General features: G+C 30.2%; 1 protein-coding gene across 10 annotated transcripts in view; it reads left to right on the top strand.

Moving 5' to 3' along the window:
- The window catches only part of LOC113510873 (casein kinase I), a 55,956-nt gene that overhangs the window by 28,924 nt on the left and 9,698 nt on the right, over positions 1-17,334 (top strand). For all 10 annotated transcript variants that reach the window (XM_031907224.2, XM_031907219.2, XM_031907223.2 and 7 more), the window contains 6 exons: positions 53-167; positions 2,165-2,284; positions 3,021-3,169; positions 6,078-6,248; positions 10,194-10,274; positions 13,454-13,579. In XM_031907224.2, the coding sequence (XP_031763084.1) occupies positions 53-167; positions 2,165-2,284; positions 3,021-3,169; positions 6,078-6,248; positions 10,194-10,274; positions 13,454-13,579 (762 nt within the window). The remainder of the gene's footprint in view (positions 1-52; positions 168-2,164; positions 2,285-3,020; positions 3,170-6,077; positions 6,249-10,193; positions 10,275-13,453; positions 13,580-17,334) is intronic.

Genomic DNA, 17,334 nt, shown 5'->3' on the forward strand with positions numbered 1-17,334 from the left:
AAGACGCAATCTGTCGATGTAATAAACTAATTTGTCTATGTGTGTGTTTCAGTTACATCGCATCGAGTATGTCCACACGAGGCACCTAATATACCGGGATGTAAAGCCGGAGAATTTTTTAATAGGTAGAACAGCAACTAAAAGGGAAAAGATTATTCACATCATTGGTGAGTATTGCATAGGATAAGTCTGCTATTCCTTTCTTGAAACAGTAGTAATTCCCGTTGACTTTTTTTTAATGAAGAAATAAATTGCAATATTTTCACTTATATGTCTACATCGATTATTATATGTCTACATATATTACCACATCTATTTTTTAGTACTGTCTCTACATATCACTTGGTAATGGGCATACCAATTCACTGATAGTATTCATGGAACTGAAAAAGTTGCACATACAATCATAGGTTTTTTTTTTCATACAAATCGTGGACTTCACGTGGTCAATAAGTGTGAAATTTTACCACAATATCATAGCTACTATCATTGTTTTTCGGCTCCCTATACTTTTTACGACTACACCTAGACTACACCTACCACTAGACCTACTAGACTACACCTAGAATATAAAGGACAGTATAACCGAGACTCAGCCGGTAGTAGCCGAAATCAACCGAAAGTAATTTCTATTAAACTAAATCATTACCTCCAAAGGTTTTAAGTATTTTCGTATTAGATTGATCATATGACTATGCGGTTTGTATGAATCATTTCTTTGTTTATTAAATAGATTATTATCTGAGCTTTATTTAAAAACTAACCCTTCATAAAAACGTCAAACTTCTCATAAATGAATTTTAGTTATTGAACCGCTTTGTCTCTCTCTTTTACACTAAATTCCCAAGTTGAAAGAAAGTGACAAGACAATGTAATAGTTAAATTTGTAGGTTTTAATTTTTATGAATAAGGCAGTAAGAGATTCATTCGTCACTTTCCGTAACTATTCTTTTAATCCTCTATTAATACTGTGTAATAATTATATATTCAAATATACAATATATTTAAATTCATAATGAATAATTTTATGTTATCATCGATAATAAAATATTGTTGAGCTATCCTGTAAATATATTTTCCTTCATATCAAAATCTACCTGTTATATGAATATAAAGCCCGCACTTGTGTATTGTTGTCTTAAATTAATGAGGGTGTATTGTAAGATTTCGTAGAAGCCTATTGTGTATTTATAGATTTTTTTTTTTAAATATTTGGCTCAAATACGAAGAATCAAGGGCCTTTTTATATTATTAATTTAGTTCTATATCGAAGCAAGTATTCTTATTATAGTATACTATGATATAATGATCTCTGACGACACACAAATAATACATGTGAATAGAAGAGGTATTTACGTTTTATTTTCTTCATCTTTTTTAGTTATCGATTTTCCTATATTTATTTTTAGAGCTGATGATGTCTGGTTAATATCTTTGTTATTTAATTGAAGCATTTGGTTAAAGAATACTGATCTACTATTGCATAATTAATATCGATTCTAGTAGCCAATAGTGACTATGTCAAGGTCTTGACGTTGAGCTTAGAATAAGAGTTTTTGGCGAAAACTCGTGTTGGATTTTCCTTTTTGTAGATTCTATAATTTAGCTGTAATCTCTAATGTAAGTTTTGAGTAATGAAGCGAGATTTTTGCTACAAATCGAGTATTACGCTTTATATTTGTTACAAAATAAGTAAAATTTATGTAGCTTATATATTGTTTTTAATGTAACAAAATTGTATCTATCATATCTGTACAAAGGAAATATTTAAGAAAAATTGATATTTTAGATATTTTGTTTGTCCGTCTGTATGCCTGTCTGTATGTTTTTTCCGGCACCACGCATAGACTACGGTACCAAATTGAATGCGGTTTTCAGGGTAATGAGGCAGTGTTCCTAAGATCTAACCTAAAATCTGGTATATGTTTTATCTTGACACACTATCTAGAAGTAGATTTAATTGATTTTCCTACTACTGAAATCCACGCATACGAAGTAGCGGGCAACAAGCTAGTTAGGTAATAAGATATAAGAATGCTTTTGTAACACAATCTTCATAATAACTAGTATTGCGGTTGACGTTTATTATCTTTGCGCGCTAATTTACTAGTTTGTATTAAGTAAGTTAGCCATAATATTTAATTTGCAATATTTTTGTTTCCAGATTTTGGGCTGGCCAAAGAATACATAGATTTAGAAACGAACAAACACATCCCATATCGGGAGCATAAATCACTAACCGGAACCGCGAGATACATGTCAATAAATACACATTTAGGAAAAGGTAAGATGAAATGCATGCTATGTATTTGTCCATAATCAATTTATGTACGTGATATACGGTAAAAGGTCTATATTCAGCAATAAATAGATACGGACTGAATGGTGACACTCCAATATTTTGTAAAAAAAAGATTGTGTTTAAAATTTGTAATTTTTTTTTCTTTATACCACTAAGGTACTACCTTAACAAGCATACATCCTTTTTGATGGTAAACAGTCATTGTAGCCTATGTTTAGTCTTATGTGTTTTAATTTAATAAAATCTTAGTATTTGTTTACATCTGTTCTGCGTGTGGTGATAGAGTAAGAGAGTAAACTAGAGAGACAATAGTCGCCTATTTTACTCATTTCTGATCACCACACCAGTGTAAGTGAAGAGTCTTGAAATAAATCTTGTAAGAAGTTGCGTAGCCAGCTTTGTAAAGATGGGATATGGACTTGTGCCTATCTGTGGGATATTTATGAATTGTTGTGATGATGATGATGATGATGGCGATGACGATGATGATATTTCACCTTAACATTTCTAGGTCACAGCACGTTACAGGTGTGGGTTCTAATACTTTTGACATCGATTTTTTTTATTAATTTCGGTTCATTAAAATATAAGTTAACTGTCTAAATATTATTTTAGTTCTGTCCTCTTTGTTCTATTAGTTTATTATTTTAGATGATAATGTGTTTTGTATTTATTAATCATGTTTAATTAATCAAAATAAAAATCTATATATTTTCAGAACAATCAAGACGTGACGACCTAGAGGCTCTCGGCCATATGTTTATGTATTTTTTACGTGGTTCCTTACCCTGGCAGGGTCTAAAAGCTGATACTCTCAAAGAAAGATACCAAAAAATTGGTGACACCAAGCGAGCGACACCAATTGAGGTATGTATATAACTTAGCTTGTTATAATCATTCATACATATATAATGCACGAACAATAATCTTTCGTGTTTGATAAGACTTACGTATTACAAATGTCTTGAACTTAACTTTCTGTCACCAATTTGGTTCTGCATTTTTGTCCTAGTTAGTGTTTATTATATTAGTCTCTAATAAGCATGAGGTTTTTTTAATGGGTGATAATGAAATGGTAGCCCCGCCTGCGCTATCGGTATATGCTGGCGGGGCGTCAGTGAGCGATGATAGGTGCTGATGAAAGAAGGTCAGTTAACCCATCGTGACGAATTCAACTAGAATTAACAACGACGGTTTCCAGGTGAACCACGCGGAGGTCTCCTGATAGGAGGGTGTATTGCTAGCGATGGCTCAGTTAGACCCCTTTACTAACAATCCCTTTCCCCCCAATAAATATGAGATGACCATATAAAAGTAGATGAAGTAAGAGATATATATATGAGGGTGGATAGTCGGTGGTTCACTAGCAATACACTGGTTAGCAATAAACATTATTTGGTCAATCCTATTCATGGATTGTGTGCCGAAACTTACTTCTGCATGCACTTGTTGCACCATCACATGTTAAGTTATAAAAAAAATCTTCACGCAATCTTTATAAAAGCAATATTGGTAAATTAGTCACGATGGCCAACAGTAACGAATGAGGCTAGGTAGACTTTGTACAAAAGTCGATTGCATAAGTACCTCTGTCCCATTCGTGTTTCAACCGTGAAGCAGTTGTGTTTGCATAGCTGTGATCGGTTTGAAGGATATGGCGTGAATTTACAGGGTACAAAGGAATAACACCTGAGTCCTCAGGAATGGCAACGCATGGGGGGTATCATGGGCGAAACAGTATGCTCTGTTATGTCCATGGTACTGCTCATGTCTATAGGCAACGGTTACCACTTTACATCAGGTGGGCCGTCAGCTTGTTTGCCATTCTAAGTTCTATAAAAAAAAAAAGTAACGAATGGGGCTAGGTATGTGAGTAGGTGACTGCATTCTCATCTATAATTCTTTGTCGTGTTTTGTCATCATTCAGGGGGTGCGTGAGCCGTTTGGCATGAACTTGTACTTTTACTAGTATTTAGTGATGTAGTTCATGTTTAGGATGGCTGGGCTGTTTTTCTTGTGTGGTGATAGTTTTATGGTATAAATTTCATTTAATGTAAATTATATGTATATAATGTTTACTAATTATTATGTTTTCCACCTGTCGAAATTCAAATGTTATGTCTAAATGTTAATCATGTTGTGTACACATGTTTTTGAATTGTAACCTAGTATAAAAACCATAATTACCTATACATAAACCTAATATGGTTATAGTTCGTTATGTGTGCCTCATTAAAAATAAAATAATATTCCTGACTACCACCCCGCTAAATTAATAAGGTCGACGAAGATATCATTCCATATCATTCATTATAAAATTGTAATATCAAGATATTTTTTTATATCTGTACTGTTTTCTATCTACTTATCAAGGTCCTGTTAAAGTTTAACGTAAATGACAATTCATAAATAGAATTCTGTCAACATCGATTGTGTTGTGGTGATACGGTAGTAAACAGCGAAAGGCTAGTCGGCTCGTGTTGGTATACAATTAATTATTTACTAGTGGCTGTATTCCGCAGTTTTTTTATTTTAATATTAACTCCGTTTAGGGAATTTTTCTAAATATGATCATCTCTCTACGTTTACAAACGACATGATACAATCGATCGATTAATCTGTACTTAAGTCTATTATGATATTTTTTTTTTGTGGGAATCCATACATTCCGATAGGTTATAATGATGATTATGTATCAATCAGTTCTAAAGTTGAATTGGCTTTCTTTATCATTGTTTACTCTAGGCTCCTTAGCGAACAATCGCGAAAAAACTCAACATTTGTATGAATATGGATAAATAAGATTGTGTTTCACTAAAAAAATTACTTCAATTGTAGCAAAATAACTGGATTTTGATTTTAAAACTAATTTTGATTAAATGTAAACTAAATTTGATGAACCAATTTTGATAAAAAAAGTATGAGACCAATCTGCAAATATATCCTTTCAGATAAAAGAATCAAATTCTTTAAATCAATTTATAACTGACGAAATTATGAAGTAATAAATATAAAGAAAATACAATCGAATTAAAATCTTTTTTTTTTTAAGTTGGTTGAAACTAAAGATGGACGGATATAATTATCAGTATAATTAAATTATATAGTTTATCAGTGTAATCAAATTGTAATGACGATATCAATTATCCAAAATGTGCTATAAAAATATGACTATTATTGATAATTATCATACAAGTTTATTACTATCGTTATATATAAATCCGTCGTATATAAAAAAAAGTGAACCAATTATAAAAGAGCTGAATAAAAAAAAACTTACTTTTACTATTTATTTGAAATTGATTATTATACATTACACTGAGAGAAATTAGACAAAATACACGGTGGGGACGAGTTTAAAGTACCATTTCTCTCTGAACAAAAAACTTCAAATTTAATAATTTCCCAAAATTACTGTTTTATGCACCTTAATATATATATATATATATATATAACTTCATCTATCAGAAAAGTAGTTTATATTGGTCCTTTCAATAAAGAATTTCGCTGTAATATGAAATAAAAATTTTTAGAGATTGGTTTATAGAAATAACGTCTTAGGATCTATCCCTATAGGTAGAGACTTAGGCCTTTGTGTAGGTTATAGATGAACAAATCCTAAATAGAGGTTTCTTCCATTCAAACTTGCGAGTTAATTCAATGAAGTTTTGACTGAGAGGGCAGTAACTCTAATAACCCTATAATGTAGTATTATTACACATTCAATTTAAATCACCATAAGAATCGTCTGTTAAACGTGTTTCTTTTTTTGTAGGTGTTGTGCGAGGGTCACCCCGAGGAGCTGGCGACGTACCTCCGCTACGTGCGCCGGTTGGACTTCTTCGAGACGCCCGACTACGACCAGCTCCGGCGAATGTTCCGCGAACTGTTCGAGCGGCGCGGCTACGTTGACGACGGCGAGTTCGATTGGACCGGCAAGACTATGGTAAACAATAGCGTTTCATAAGCACGCATCCCTCAACCCACGTGCCTAGCATCCTGCCTTGCCACCGCATGCCTCCTCACTAGCTAATGATGCCCACAGAACTAATTAAAAAATAACAGCTTGTTGTTATTGGCTGTACGTTTGTAATTCAAGTTTATATTAATTCTGTATTTAATCCTGTAATTTTATCTCTGGAATTTATAATTTAGAAAAGATTCCTTGAATAATCTATCAAGATTGATCTCGTTAAAATTATCATTTAGATTTTTACTGATTTTGCTACAAATGGAACCTAATTTGTTAGTTATTAAAATGCAAATCACATACAAATTAAACCTGTATTATTTGCACATGAAGTTAGGTAAATAAAACGTGGTCTTTTCTTTTCGAAATAACTCCCTTTTTGCTTATCACTAAACATTTTAACAAGTGTGACATTTATTTTTTTTTATTTTAGGTGATTATAATGTATCTACCGTTCTTTAACAATATACTAAAACTGAATTCCACATTGACTACGTTTTTTACATTGTACAAATTGTACAAAAAATGTTATTTCCTAAAATTACAATTGTAAGTTTTTTAATGTTATATTTTTTCACTTTTTTTTCTCGTCTTGAGATAAATATTTTTATTTTCATATTTCTTATCCAATACAGACGTGTATTGTCGTACAAATGATGATTTCATGTTTTTTTTTTTTATTTCATATAGACTACCGTAGATTCCCTTGCTATTAGTAGAAATTACATATTTATTATTTGTTTAATAAAATAAAAAATATCCCATTAAAAAAGCAGTTTTTTTATATAGTACTGTAGTGCACTTTCTGTAAATTGTTAACTAACTCAATAATTCTGTCTAAAATTTACGAGCTTTCATTTCTACGTGTTATTAGGTATTTGTAGTGTTTATAGGTATAATTCATAATTAATTCCCACGCTAAATTCCATATTCAAAGTTTTTACCCAAAAATATGTCCAAAACGCATTCATGGCGCTTATGCTTGTTAGTACGAATGTTCCCTTTTCATTCACAATATACGAGTGACTTAAAATATGTACATCTATTTTTATCGTAAATAACAATGGTCGTATCTATGTACCAAATTTTATTCACATTTGTGTCGCCGTTTATGTGTAATTGAGTAACAAACATTTATAATCTGTGTTTCTATATTTGGCACAATTAGTAAAGGAATTTAATATTTATTAAAGTAAAATAAATGCTAAATTTAAATTTGGCCATCTTTTTATAGTATATAGTAATTATCCACATCTGACTGCTTCTTTGCTTACTTCTAAACCACACAACTTTTATTTTCATTTAAGGTATTTTTCAGAAGTTTTATATGTACACCCTAAGTGACATTGAAACTACGTTGGTAGTTTAAAAAATAGATAAAAAAATGATTTATATATGTATATAAATCATAATACTATAAAAAACTTTTTAAAGTAGGGAATTTTTACTGCTATTTTTATAAAAATACTTCTTTTACTCATTGAGCCGTATATAGAAAAATAACATAAACTATTAGGTATTTCATTGTTTAAATTTACTGTCGCACACAATGCAACGCTTATTGCATTATCAAAATGTATTATGTTAGCAATCTGCAACTGCATGATGTAACAATGGTGCAAAAACGACAAATGTGCTCACGTATAGCCGACATCGCTTATCTGCTCGAGTATGCAGTGATTGACCTCTTGTCAATGGTGTTTTGCATGCCGCATGCTTTCCGCTTTTGTTGGATGCAGCCCCCGAACATTCACGTGATGCGAATATTACGCAACGCGCCGCCATCAAATATTGTTAGAAATAAGTCTGATAAGGTTAGTGCTTAGTGTCTGTCATCTATTTCAATTGAACTTTTTGAAAAAGTAACCAAATTTTAAGGAAATTACTATAGAAATATATTCTATATGAAATTAGTATCAAAGCCATATATTCAAGCAATTGATCGGGTTTTTCTTTGTACTTCTATAAGGCGTCAGTGAACTGAATCAAGATTTGTTATAATTATCACAAAAACACTAAATCGAATTAATCGATTTTAGATTTGCACTACTATTGGACTTCAGCACACTGTCTTGTGGTTGGGTCGAGTATTCGTTTGTTTACGTTTTTATTAAGTTCTATTGAAATAATATATGTTGCTTCTACTAGATGTATTATACTTAGATGCCCAATCTCGTGCAAAATGTCCGAACGAGACACTACTCAACTATTATATTCTGTACCATTATAGCATAAAGCGAGTGACAGTGACAGCTTATATTTTATCGATTTTTCTATTATAGCTATTTATATTTGCAGTTTTTTTTTGATGGGTGAAAATGGTATGGTAACCCCGCCTGCGCTAATGGAATACGCTGGCGGAGCACCAGTGAAGGGTGATAGATGAGAATGAAAACAGGTCAGTTAGGTTAGGAATTAACCATGATAGTTTCCAGGGAGAGCCGCGAGGAGGTCGACCTGGTTGGATATTAATGCTAGCAATAGGATTCTCAGTCTCCATTACTAACAATCCCTTTCCCCCAATATTATATTTGCAGTTGAAGTTAATCTAATAATCATGATGTAATTGTTACTTTGATTTGAAATCAATTGTTTTAATTATAATCTAATGTTTCTCGCGTGAATATGTTTTGTTGAATTTATAAGTTACGTTTTAGCAATTTTGTTTGTAGTTTTTGTCATCTGTCACCCGAAACATAGTATAAAGCTCAGATTATAATGAACAGTTTTCCTACAATAAATCTTATACTTGAATAATTTAAAAAACTATATTTAAAATATTTATCGTTACTAATAACCATAGGTACATATTCGGACACTTTGTACGTTATCTTAGTGATTGTGTGTATGGTTTTTCATAATATTAACAAATTTTTTAGTGAACATCACCCGAAAATATTTTTGTGTTATTTGATCTATTGTTTCTGTTAAACTTTTTTTTTTTAATATATTTATTGATAAAGTATTATGAAGTTCAAATTTAGAATAGCCAATATAATTAGATATTAAAACGGATTAGTTATTACGTATCAAGGACCTCTACAACCGATTAAATGTTTGATTGCACTTACAAATAGAATTTAAATAATAGTCTTTATATATGCTATACAATATATACACTTGGTATTTTTTATTATATAAATATGACATTTTGGAAAAAAAATATTTGTGCTGATTGTTGTATTTCTGATTCTGTTATGCTAACTAACCAATTAAATGTATTAATGTATCAATGTATCCTAGAGGCCCGACTTGCTTAAATAACGCATTAATAATTATAAATAATAATAAACTAATGTCGAGTCCAATTTTTATTGACCACATCACCAGAGGGAGACTTTGTACAAAAGTCGATTGTTTGGGTACCTCTGTCCCATTCGTGTTTCAACCGTGAAGCAGTTGTGTTCGCATGGCTGTGTTTCGGTTTGAAGGATGGGATATGGCGTGAATTTACTGGGTACAGAGAAATAACACCTGAGTCCTCAGGAATGGCAACGCATGGGGAGGGGGTATCATGGGCGAAACAGTATACTCTGTTATGTCCATGGTACTGCTCATGTCTATAGGCGAAGGTTACCACTTATTATCAGGTGGGCCGTCAGCTTGTTTGCCATTCTAAGTTGTATTAAAAAAAGTTTGGTAGAAAACATCGTCTTCCAGGCTACCCTTAGAAAAACAAATGTAAATAGTGAAAATATTAGAAATTGTTCTGAGTAAAAATATATTGTATTTTTATTTGTATTTCAATGTCATATCGTATTTTCAATATAACTATGAGTAGCCTGTAATTGTCATCGTAATTCATATTTTAATGCATACATTTATCGTTTCATTTTATTGGTTTCACGTTTATTATGTAGACGCTAGCCTGTATTTTAGGTCCGCTGTAATGTGATTTTTATCGTGATTTTATGGTTTCAGTCAACGCCAGTGGGCTCTATACAGACTGGCCACGAGATCGTCGTGTCACCCAATCGCGACAGACATCAGCCATTTCACAAGGTTAGTGCTGTGTATTTTCAACCGACGTCAACAAGGAGGTTCTTAATTAGGCCGTATTTTTTTTTTGTTTGTTATCTCATAACTCCATCTGTTGTAAACCGATTTGGAAAATTCTTTTTTTTTTTATTTGAAAAGATACTTAAAGATTGCTGCCATAGAAATTTTGTCATAATCGGATCAGTAGTGTAGTTTTTAGATCAAAATAACTATTTTTGTCACAATTTAAGGTGGTTTATTTTTGTGGAACATAATCTAATTATTATTGTTGTATGTTTCTTTGTTTACTCTCCTTTCTAATTGACATGAATATTTCGGCAATTATAACAATATGTATAACTTTTTGTTACGACACAAATTTTATGATATTAAATATATATATATATATATATATATATATATATATATATATATATATATATATATATATATATATATATATATATATATATATATATATTTCTTAATTATATCTCTGTTGCTATAAATACAAAATATATTAGTAATTTAATCCACACAAAAATAATATAATTTCTCATTTACAATGTACAATCATACTTTGAACAGTTATTAAAAATAGCAATTGAATAGCATGACTACTTATAGACGCAACGGAAATTTCCTTAAAACCGTCTAAGGAGTTGTGAAATTGAATCAAATTTATTAATGTAGGATTTTTTTTTATTTCTCACCCTTAAAAATAATAGAATACCTATTATATTAGATTAAGTTAATGATTATCTCTGATTGATCGCTGTCTGATCATAGCGTGTTTTATAAGCAAGGCTGCTACAATCTGTTTTTTTTTTTTATACTTGGCACAATAAGTAAATGTCTTAGTATTTTTTTTTGTTTCTAAAATTTAGTAAAGTCAAAACAATTGTTGGAAATGCCAAAAGACAGTAAAGTAATTAATCTCCCGTTACATACGTGTATAGACATCGAATAAAAAAATTATATAACTTTTAACAAAAATTACATAACAAAAATAATAGAATTTTGTAATTTTAAAAACACATAAAGTTACAATGATATAATTAAAACTACAAAAATCATCTTATAGCTATTTGTTAATTCACAGTTATGATCAGTTATTCCTATGAGAAATATAACAAAATTGTGCCAAGCATAGAAAAATAGACTATCTTTTATAAGAGCCGCGCGATTTTCGCATTTATGGAGGCAAACTTACAGAGCTTTTTTGTCGGTGCAGGATGATTTGTGTGATTATATGATTGGTTTGGTTGAGGACGATGACGCGGCGCTTATTACTGGAGAGGTTTGGTTCGCTTTTAATTATATATTAGTTTTTTATTAGTTCGCTGTCCCACGCCAGTCGCCTGAGTTCTCCATTGACATTCCCTACACATAACCCTTTGGGTTTCTACTTCAGACGACCCTAAGATTTTGAAAATGGAATTGAATTCTTTATGTATAGCAAGCAACTTAATATAACATACATTCAGCATAACGATTAACTGCTGAGAAATGATGCAAATATATTAAACTACCTCTATACTTAACACTTCATTCTAAATTTCTTCGTATTAATTTTATGAAGGCGGGACATAATTGAGATAAATTATTCAATTCCATTTTACATTATACAGTATAATGACGTGCAATGATATCTTAACAGAGAAACTATTTTGTTGAATAAAAAGCTTTTTCAATAAAGAATAACTGTCAGTAATGTCTCTTTAATTAAACACAAAGGTGTTCCTATATTTGCATGTGATTATAAAATCCTCTAAATGCGGGGTTTATTTATTTCCAAATTTAAAAATAATGCCTCAAACTCTTACACCGTAAAAGCATTATTTTCATTAATTTCTCATTATTCATGTGTAGAAGGGACGATTTTATGTGTATGATTATGCTAGATAGTATTTTAAGCTTTTGTTGAAAATTGATACATAAATTATTATAGGTAAATTAAATAAATATAATGTCAACGTGTGCCAACAGTGTGTATATACGATTGTATATACATTCATGGTCAGGATATACCATCATAAAAGATACATTAGAAGAACGTAATATATTTTAAATATTACTTAATTAAATTATAAATATGAAATTTGTGTACTCAGTATATATGTTTTAGTCTTTGTAAATTCGTAACGAATGAATTTTTATGAATAAATTGATGCATATGAAGCAAGTGAAAGAGGGTTGTTTGGATGAGAGTGTTTGATGTGTGACGTATGTTTTTATTTTAAATCTGTTTTTTGTTATAACTACAGTTTCATTAAAATGACGTTGAAATATAATCTCATTAAAATCTTTAAGTTTTTGATGCTAGTTTCCTTAACCGAAACGTATGAGTTTTGTGTGGTTATATCAAAGATGGATTGCCAAAAAGTTAAGTAACAGTTTCATGTATTAAACAAGAAATTCTTATATTAAGATATATGTATATAATTAATATTAGGATAGTGGTGCTATTATATAATCACTCAGATGATGTTCCATATAACCCTTTGCTTATAAAAAGCAACCTGTTTGATGCTAAATTTGATAGACTAATGCTTACAAAAGACGCATTATACATTATACTTTTATATAGTTATCAAATAGATTTTATAAGTAAGGGGGTATTGTAGCGACTTTGCGTTGTCACTTTTTGTGAGTTTGTGAATTTATGCTTGTCTCTATCCAGTTTAAAAAAAAATCCTAAAACACTCGACTAGTAGATTCAAGACTTTGCTTATTTTACAGTTCTTTTTATCAATGCTTGAAAATTCATAGCTGCATTTTGAGAGACCTCGTTACCTACCTTTTTCCCACTTTCATCATAAAAATTTGGATATATGTAATTTTCATCATCATGGATGTTTTCCAAAAAATATTAATATATTAAAATTTTAAGCTTAGGATTTTTACAATAGAAACAATAGTATTATTAAAATACTTCGTATGTTGTTATCTTTATTAATTTTTACATATAAACAAGAAATAAATATTTTCCCTTTTGTTATAGAAACGTCACATCTCTATAAAACCTATTTTAACTATTTAAGTGTTTTGTCTTTTTCTTTTGGGTTAAATTTTCAATTAGAAAGAAAGTGATAATTAAAATAGTTTTGTAGTATTGATTTAAATAAACGTCTATATGTACTGTTAGAATCAATGAACTGCTCTCTAGATTGAAATAATAATGAGTAATTTAAACATTACAGGGGGCTGTGAAAGATTCTGGCACCGGTGGCACCGCTAATACGGGCGGCAACTGGCCCCATAGCGGCAAAGCGACCCCACTCACGACCGGCCATCTTACACCCGCGGACAGACACGGATCCGTTCAGGTAATTGTTGCTGTTTTTTATTTCTTTGAACATAGTCTTACATCTTTAAGTAGGCGTAGATATTCTTGAAGTACGAGGTAGTAGTTGTATTTATTTATTTATGTTATGTATTATTGTTCCTTCTTTAATTCGAAATGTGCCTTATAAAAGCGCAATATGGAGTTTGTGCATTTATTATTAAAAAAAAGTTAGGGATCTTTATCATCAAGTAGACATTCTGCGTCTTGAAAATTTTGTATAGTTAGTGGTTCTTGTTTGCTACCGATGATAAAAAAAAAACTACACTATTAATGAATTATTTGAATTAATTTTATTATACTTACCCATGGATTTAAGTCTCAAGATTTGAATGTTGTAAATGTTTCTATTTACTTTATAAAACATAGTGCAAAAAATAAATATATTATACTAGTAAATGTAAGGTCTAACCAGGAAAATAAAACCTTTAAATTTAATGCGGATATTCTGAGAACTAGTTGGTTAGAATTGCATTAGAAATTAGTTTTTTTTTTTTTATAATAATCGATATAAAAAATAAACGAGTAGTAATTTATTTATGCTATATATAAAAAGATTGGAATAAGTCTCTCATGACAGCCATTTTATTTTCTTGGTCAAGCTTTAGTTGTAGTAATTTATTATTAGTACAACGTAGTTCTTATGATTGTCAACACTTTAATATTCACCTACTCGTAAATTATTTGAATTCAGTATTAGGATTGAAACGTTTTTAGAATCACCATTTTTGTATGTGCATGAACTTTGTTTATACGTTATTGTATAGAGTTGTAATTATTTACGCAACGTTATAATTTCCTTTTATGTAAATTGTGAATGTATATTGGTGTATTTATTTTTTAGCTGTTGAAGAATAAACATTTTCGGTATGTGAAATTTCCCGGATCATTGACGACGGTCAGTTTATATTTTGCGGCAGCCGTTGTGTGTTTGTTTGCATGACGCTTCGTGTAACTTAGCACTGCCAATATTCATTCATGAAGTTTCTCGATGCCGCTATGCCAATTTTGTGCAGCTAGTTCTGTTTCTATCGCTTTCTAAATGCGTTTATCACTGCAAAGAATAAAAAAATTTAATCTGTCTTAATTTAATCGTAGCAGATCCCCTACGCAGCGGGGAAAAAGTGCCAACGTCATCTTAATAAAATATTTAATGTATTCATAAACTTACAGTTTTTTTAATTATGTCTTATACTCAATATAAACCTTATTAACTTAATTATTTTCATACTAATTTGTTTCTTACTTGATATTTAAAGATTTTTTTTTTTAAATGAATTATAATGGAATGGTAACCTCACCCGCGCTATCGGTATACACCGGCGGGGCACCAGTGAAGAATGATAGGTGAAGATGTAGTAGGTCAGTTAGCCCATCGTGACGAATTCAACAAGAATTATTCACGATGGTTTCCAGGGGGAACCACGTGGAGGTCGACCTAATAAGGTATATTGCTAGCAATGGGGCTGTCAAACTCCATTGCTAACAATCCTTTTCCCCCTTGATATTTAAAGTTACACATGTGTATCAAGTTTCATCTGTAATAGTTCAGTGTAATTTATAAAAAAAAATGAAATTTATTTAGTTATATTAATGTATAAAAAGGATTTAGCTTTCAAATTTTTTACTAATTAGTACCTCTGCTAAAATACAAATTTATTTATATTTCACGTTTTATTTCAAATAAAATCACAGTCAGTTGAAATTCCACTCTTTTGAAAATCTTATTTTTTTAGTTCTTCAGTCTCTTGTGCCCATGTTAAGCCACTACTTGAGACCATTAGACTCGGACTGTCATTGTTTTAATTTAATGAAGGTGTTACATATACTGTTTGTGAAATCTACAAAAATCTTTCCTTTTTGCCCATTTCAGCACATAAAGAACTCGTGTATAAAATTTCATATCTTTGAAAGGTTTTCCTTTTACATGAATACACAATTATATAATATAAATATTTATAAATAAATATGTTATATGTGCAAAGTTTTTAAATTAATTAAGTAATGGTGCAATAGAAAATACGATTAGATATTATCCTCCATGCACCTATATATAATTTTTTATTTTATGGGTGAAAATGGTATGGTAACTCCGCCTGCGCTAATGGGATACGCTGGCGGAGCCCATCATAATGAATTCATCAGGAATTAACCATGATAGTTTCCAGAGGGAACCGCAAGGAGGTCGACCTGGTTGAGTATATTGCTAGCAATGGGATTCTCAGTCTTTATTACTAACAAGCCCCCCCCCCATCCCTATATATAATATTATGTTATACTTGAATTTCGTCCTCTAGGATTGTCTTGTTTAATATCTCATGTTAATATAGTAATTGTTTGTTATAACAATTCGTTGACTCTTGTTATTTCACCAACCACAACGATCAACGAAATCTGTCTCATTTTCTTCACATTTCTTTTTTTTCTCAATATGTTTACTAGAAATAAATATCAAACTAATTATAATAATACTTAATAATACATAAAATATTCACGCTTTATTAGACGTTTAGTTAATTAATAGTAATAAATTTAAGAATAATTTCTTTAGTGTGTAATTTTCTTTTTAATATTTAGTATGCACTATCAAGCCCTTATAAACTTGCACTGTATACGCATCTGTGAACGTTCATGTACAGTCACAAAAAATAAATCATGAACTTAAATTAAGATTAATATAAAACCTACCGGTTATACATAATGACAATTCTGAAAAACACTTTATTTACATAATATAAGTGATGAGTAATATATCAGACTGCGTTTTGTATATAAAAGTTCGTAAAATTCTTTGATAATTCATTTGTGCTTCATGAAACAAAGTAAATCATTAATTGATTGTTATAAAAGCAAATACAGTTTCATTGATACTATAACTGAATTTTATGTTTTTATTATAGCCAACTAGGAAATAAAAAAAAATGATATCATAATTTTTCTTATGTTTTTAATTTTGTTATTCAAGAATATAATGAAAAAGATGGTATTGTCCAGCCAACTTCTAAATGAAAAATTTACTTTCTTAGCTATTTATAAATTATTGTGTCTTTTCGCTCTCTTTGGGTTGTTCGAACAAATATTATTGCAATGTAGATGGTTTCCATCCATCGTCCATAAATCTGATTTAAAGTGAGATATTTATTTTTCTAAAATTTATATCTGGCTTAAATATTTTATTCTGACGTCTAATGTTTTTCTAAATATTTGTAATATTAATAATACCAAACGTTTAAAAAACTAACCCCTGAACAAGACTTCCGGATGAAGTAACAATTGTCGGAAACGGCAAAAACACAATAAAAAATAATAAAAATGAATATAGTTTTAAAATAATAAGAATATTTTTTATAGACAGTAATAAATTATTCTGTGTGACTGTACCTACATGTTTCTCGCCATTATTGTATCGTACAATTGTTTAAATTGTGTTGTTGTGCTTGTATTTACACGGTTATAATTACATTGAAACCGGAATAACGACATAACCTCTTATAACTTAATCGCTTTTTAATGCACCTAGTCGTAAGCAAGACTCGTTACATATTATTCTTAATGAACACATTTCATTGAATTATATTAATTTATTTGCTTTATAAAATAAATAAATATGCAAATAATAGAATATTTATGAAAATTGTAATTCAATAAGCTATGTATTCAATGATCAGAATACATTTAATAACAAAAAATGTAAAATTACAAAATATGTAAATATTAATATGAATATTATTAAAAGTT

This window comes from Galleria mellonella, unplaced genomic scaffold (genome assembly GCF_026898425.1).
Source record: "Galleria mellonella isolate WM207_F2 unplaced genomic scaffold, CSIRO_AGI_GalMel_v1 utg32, whole genome shotgun sequence".
In the NCBI taxonomy this organism is placed as follows: Eukaryota; Metazoa; Arthropoda; class Insecta; order Lepidoptera; family Pyralidae; genus Galleria; species Galleria mellonella.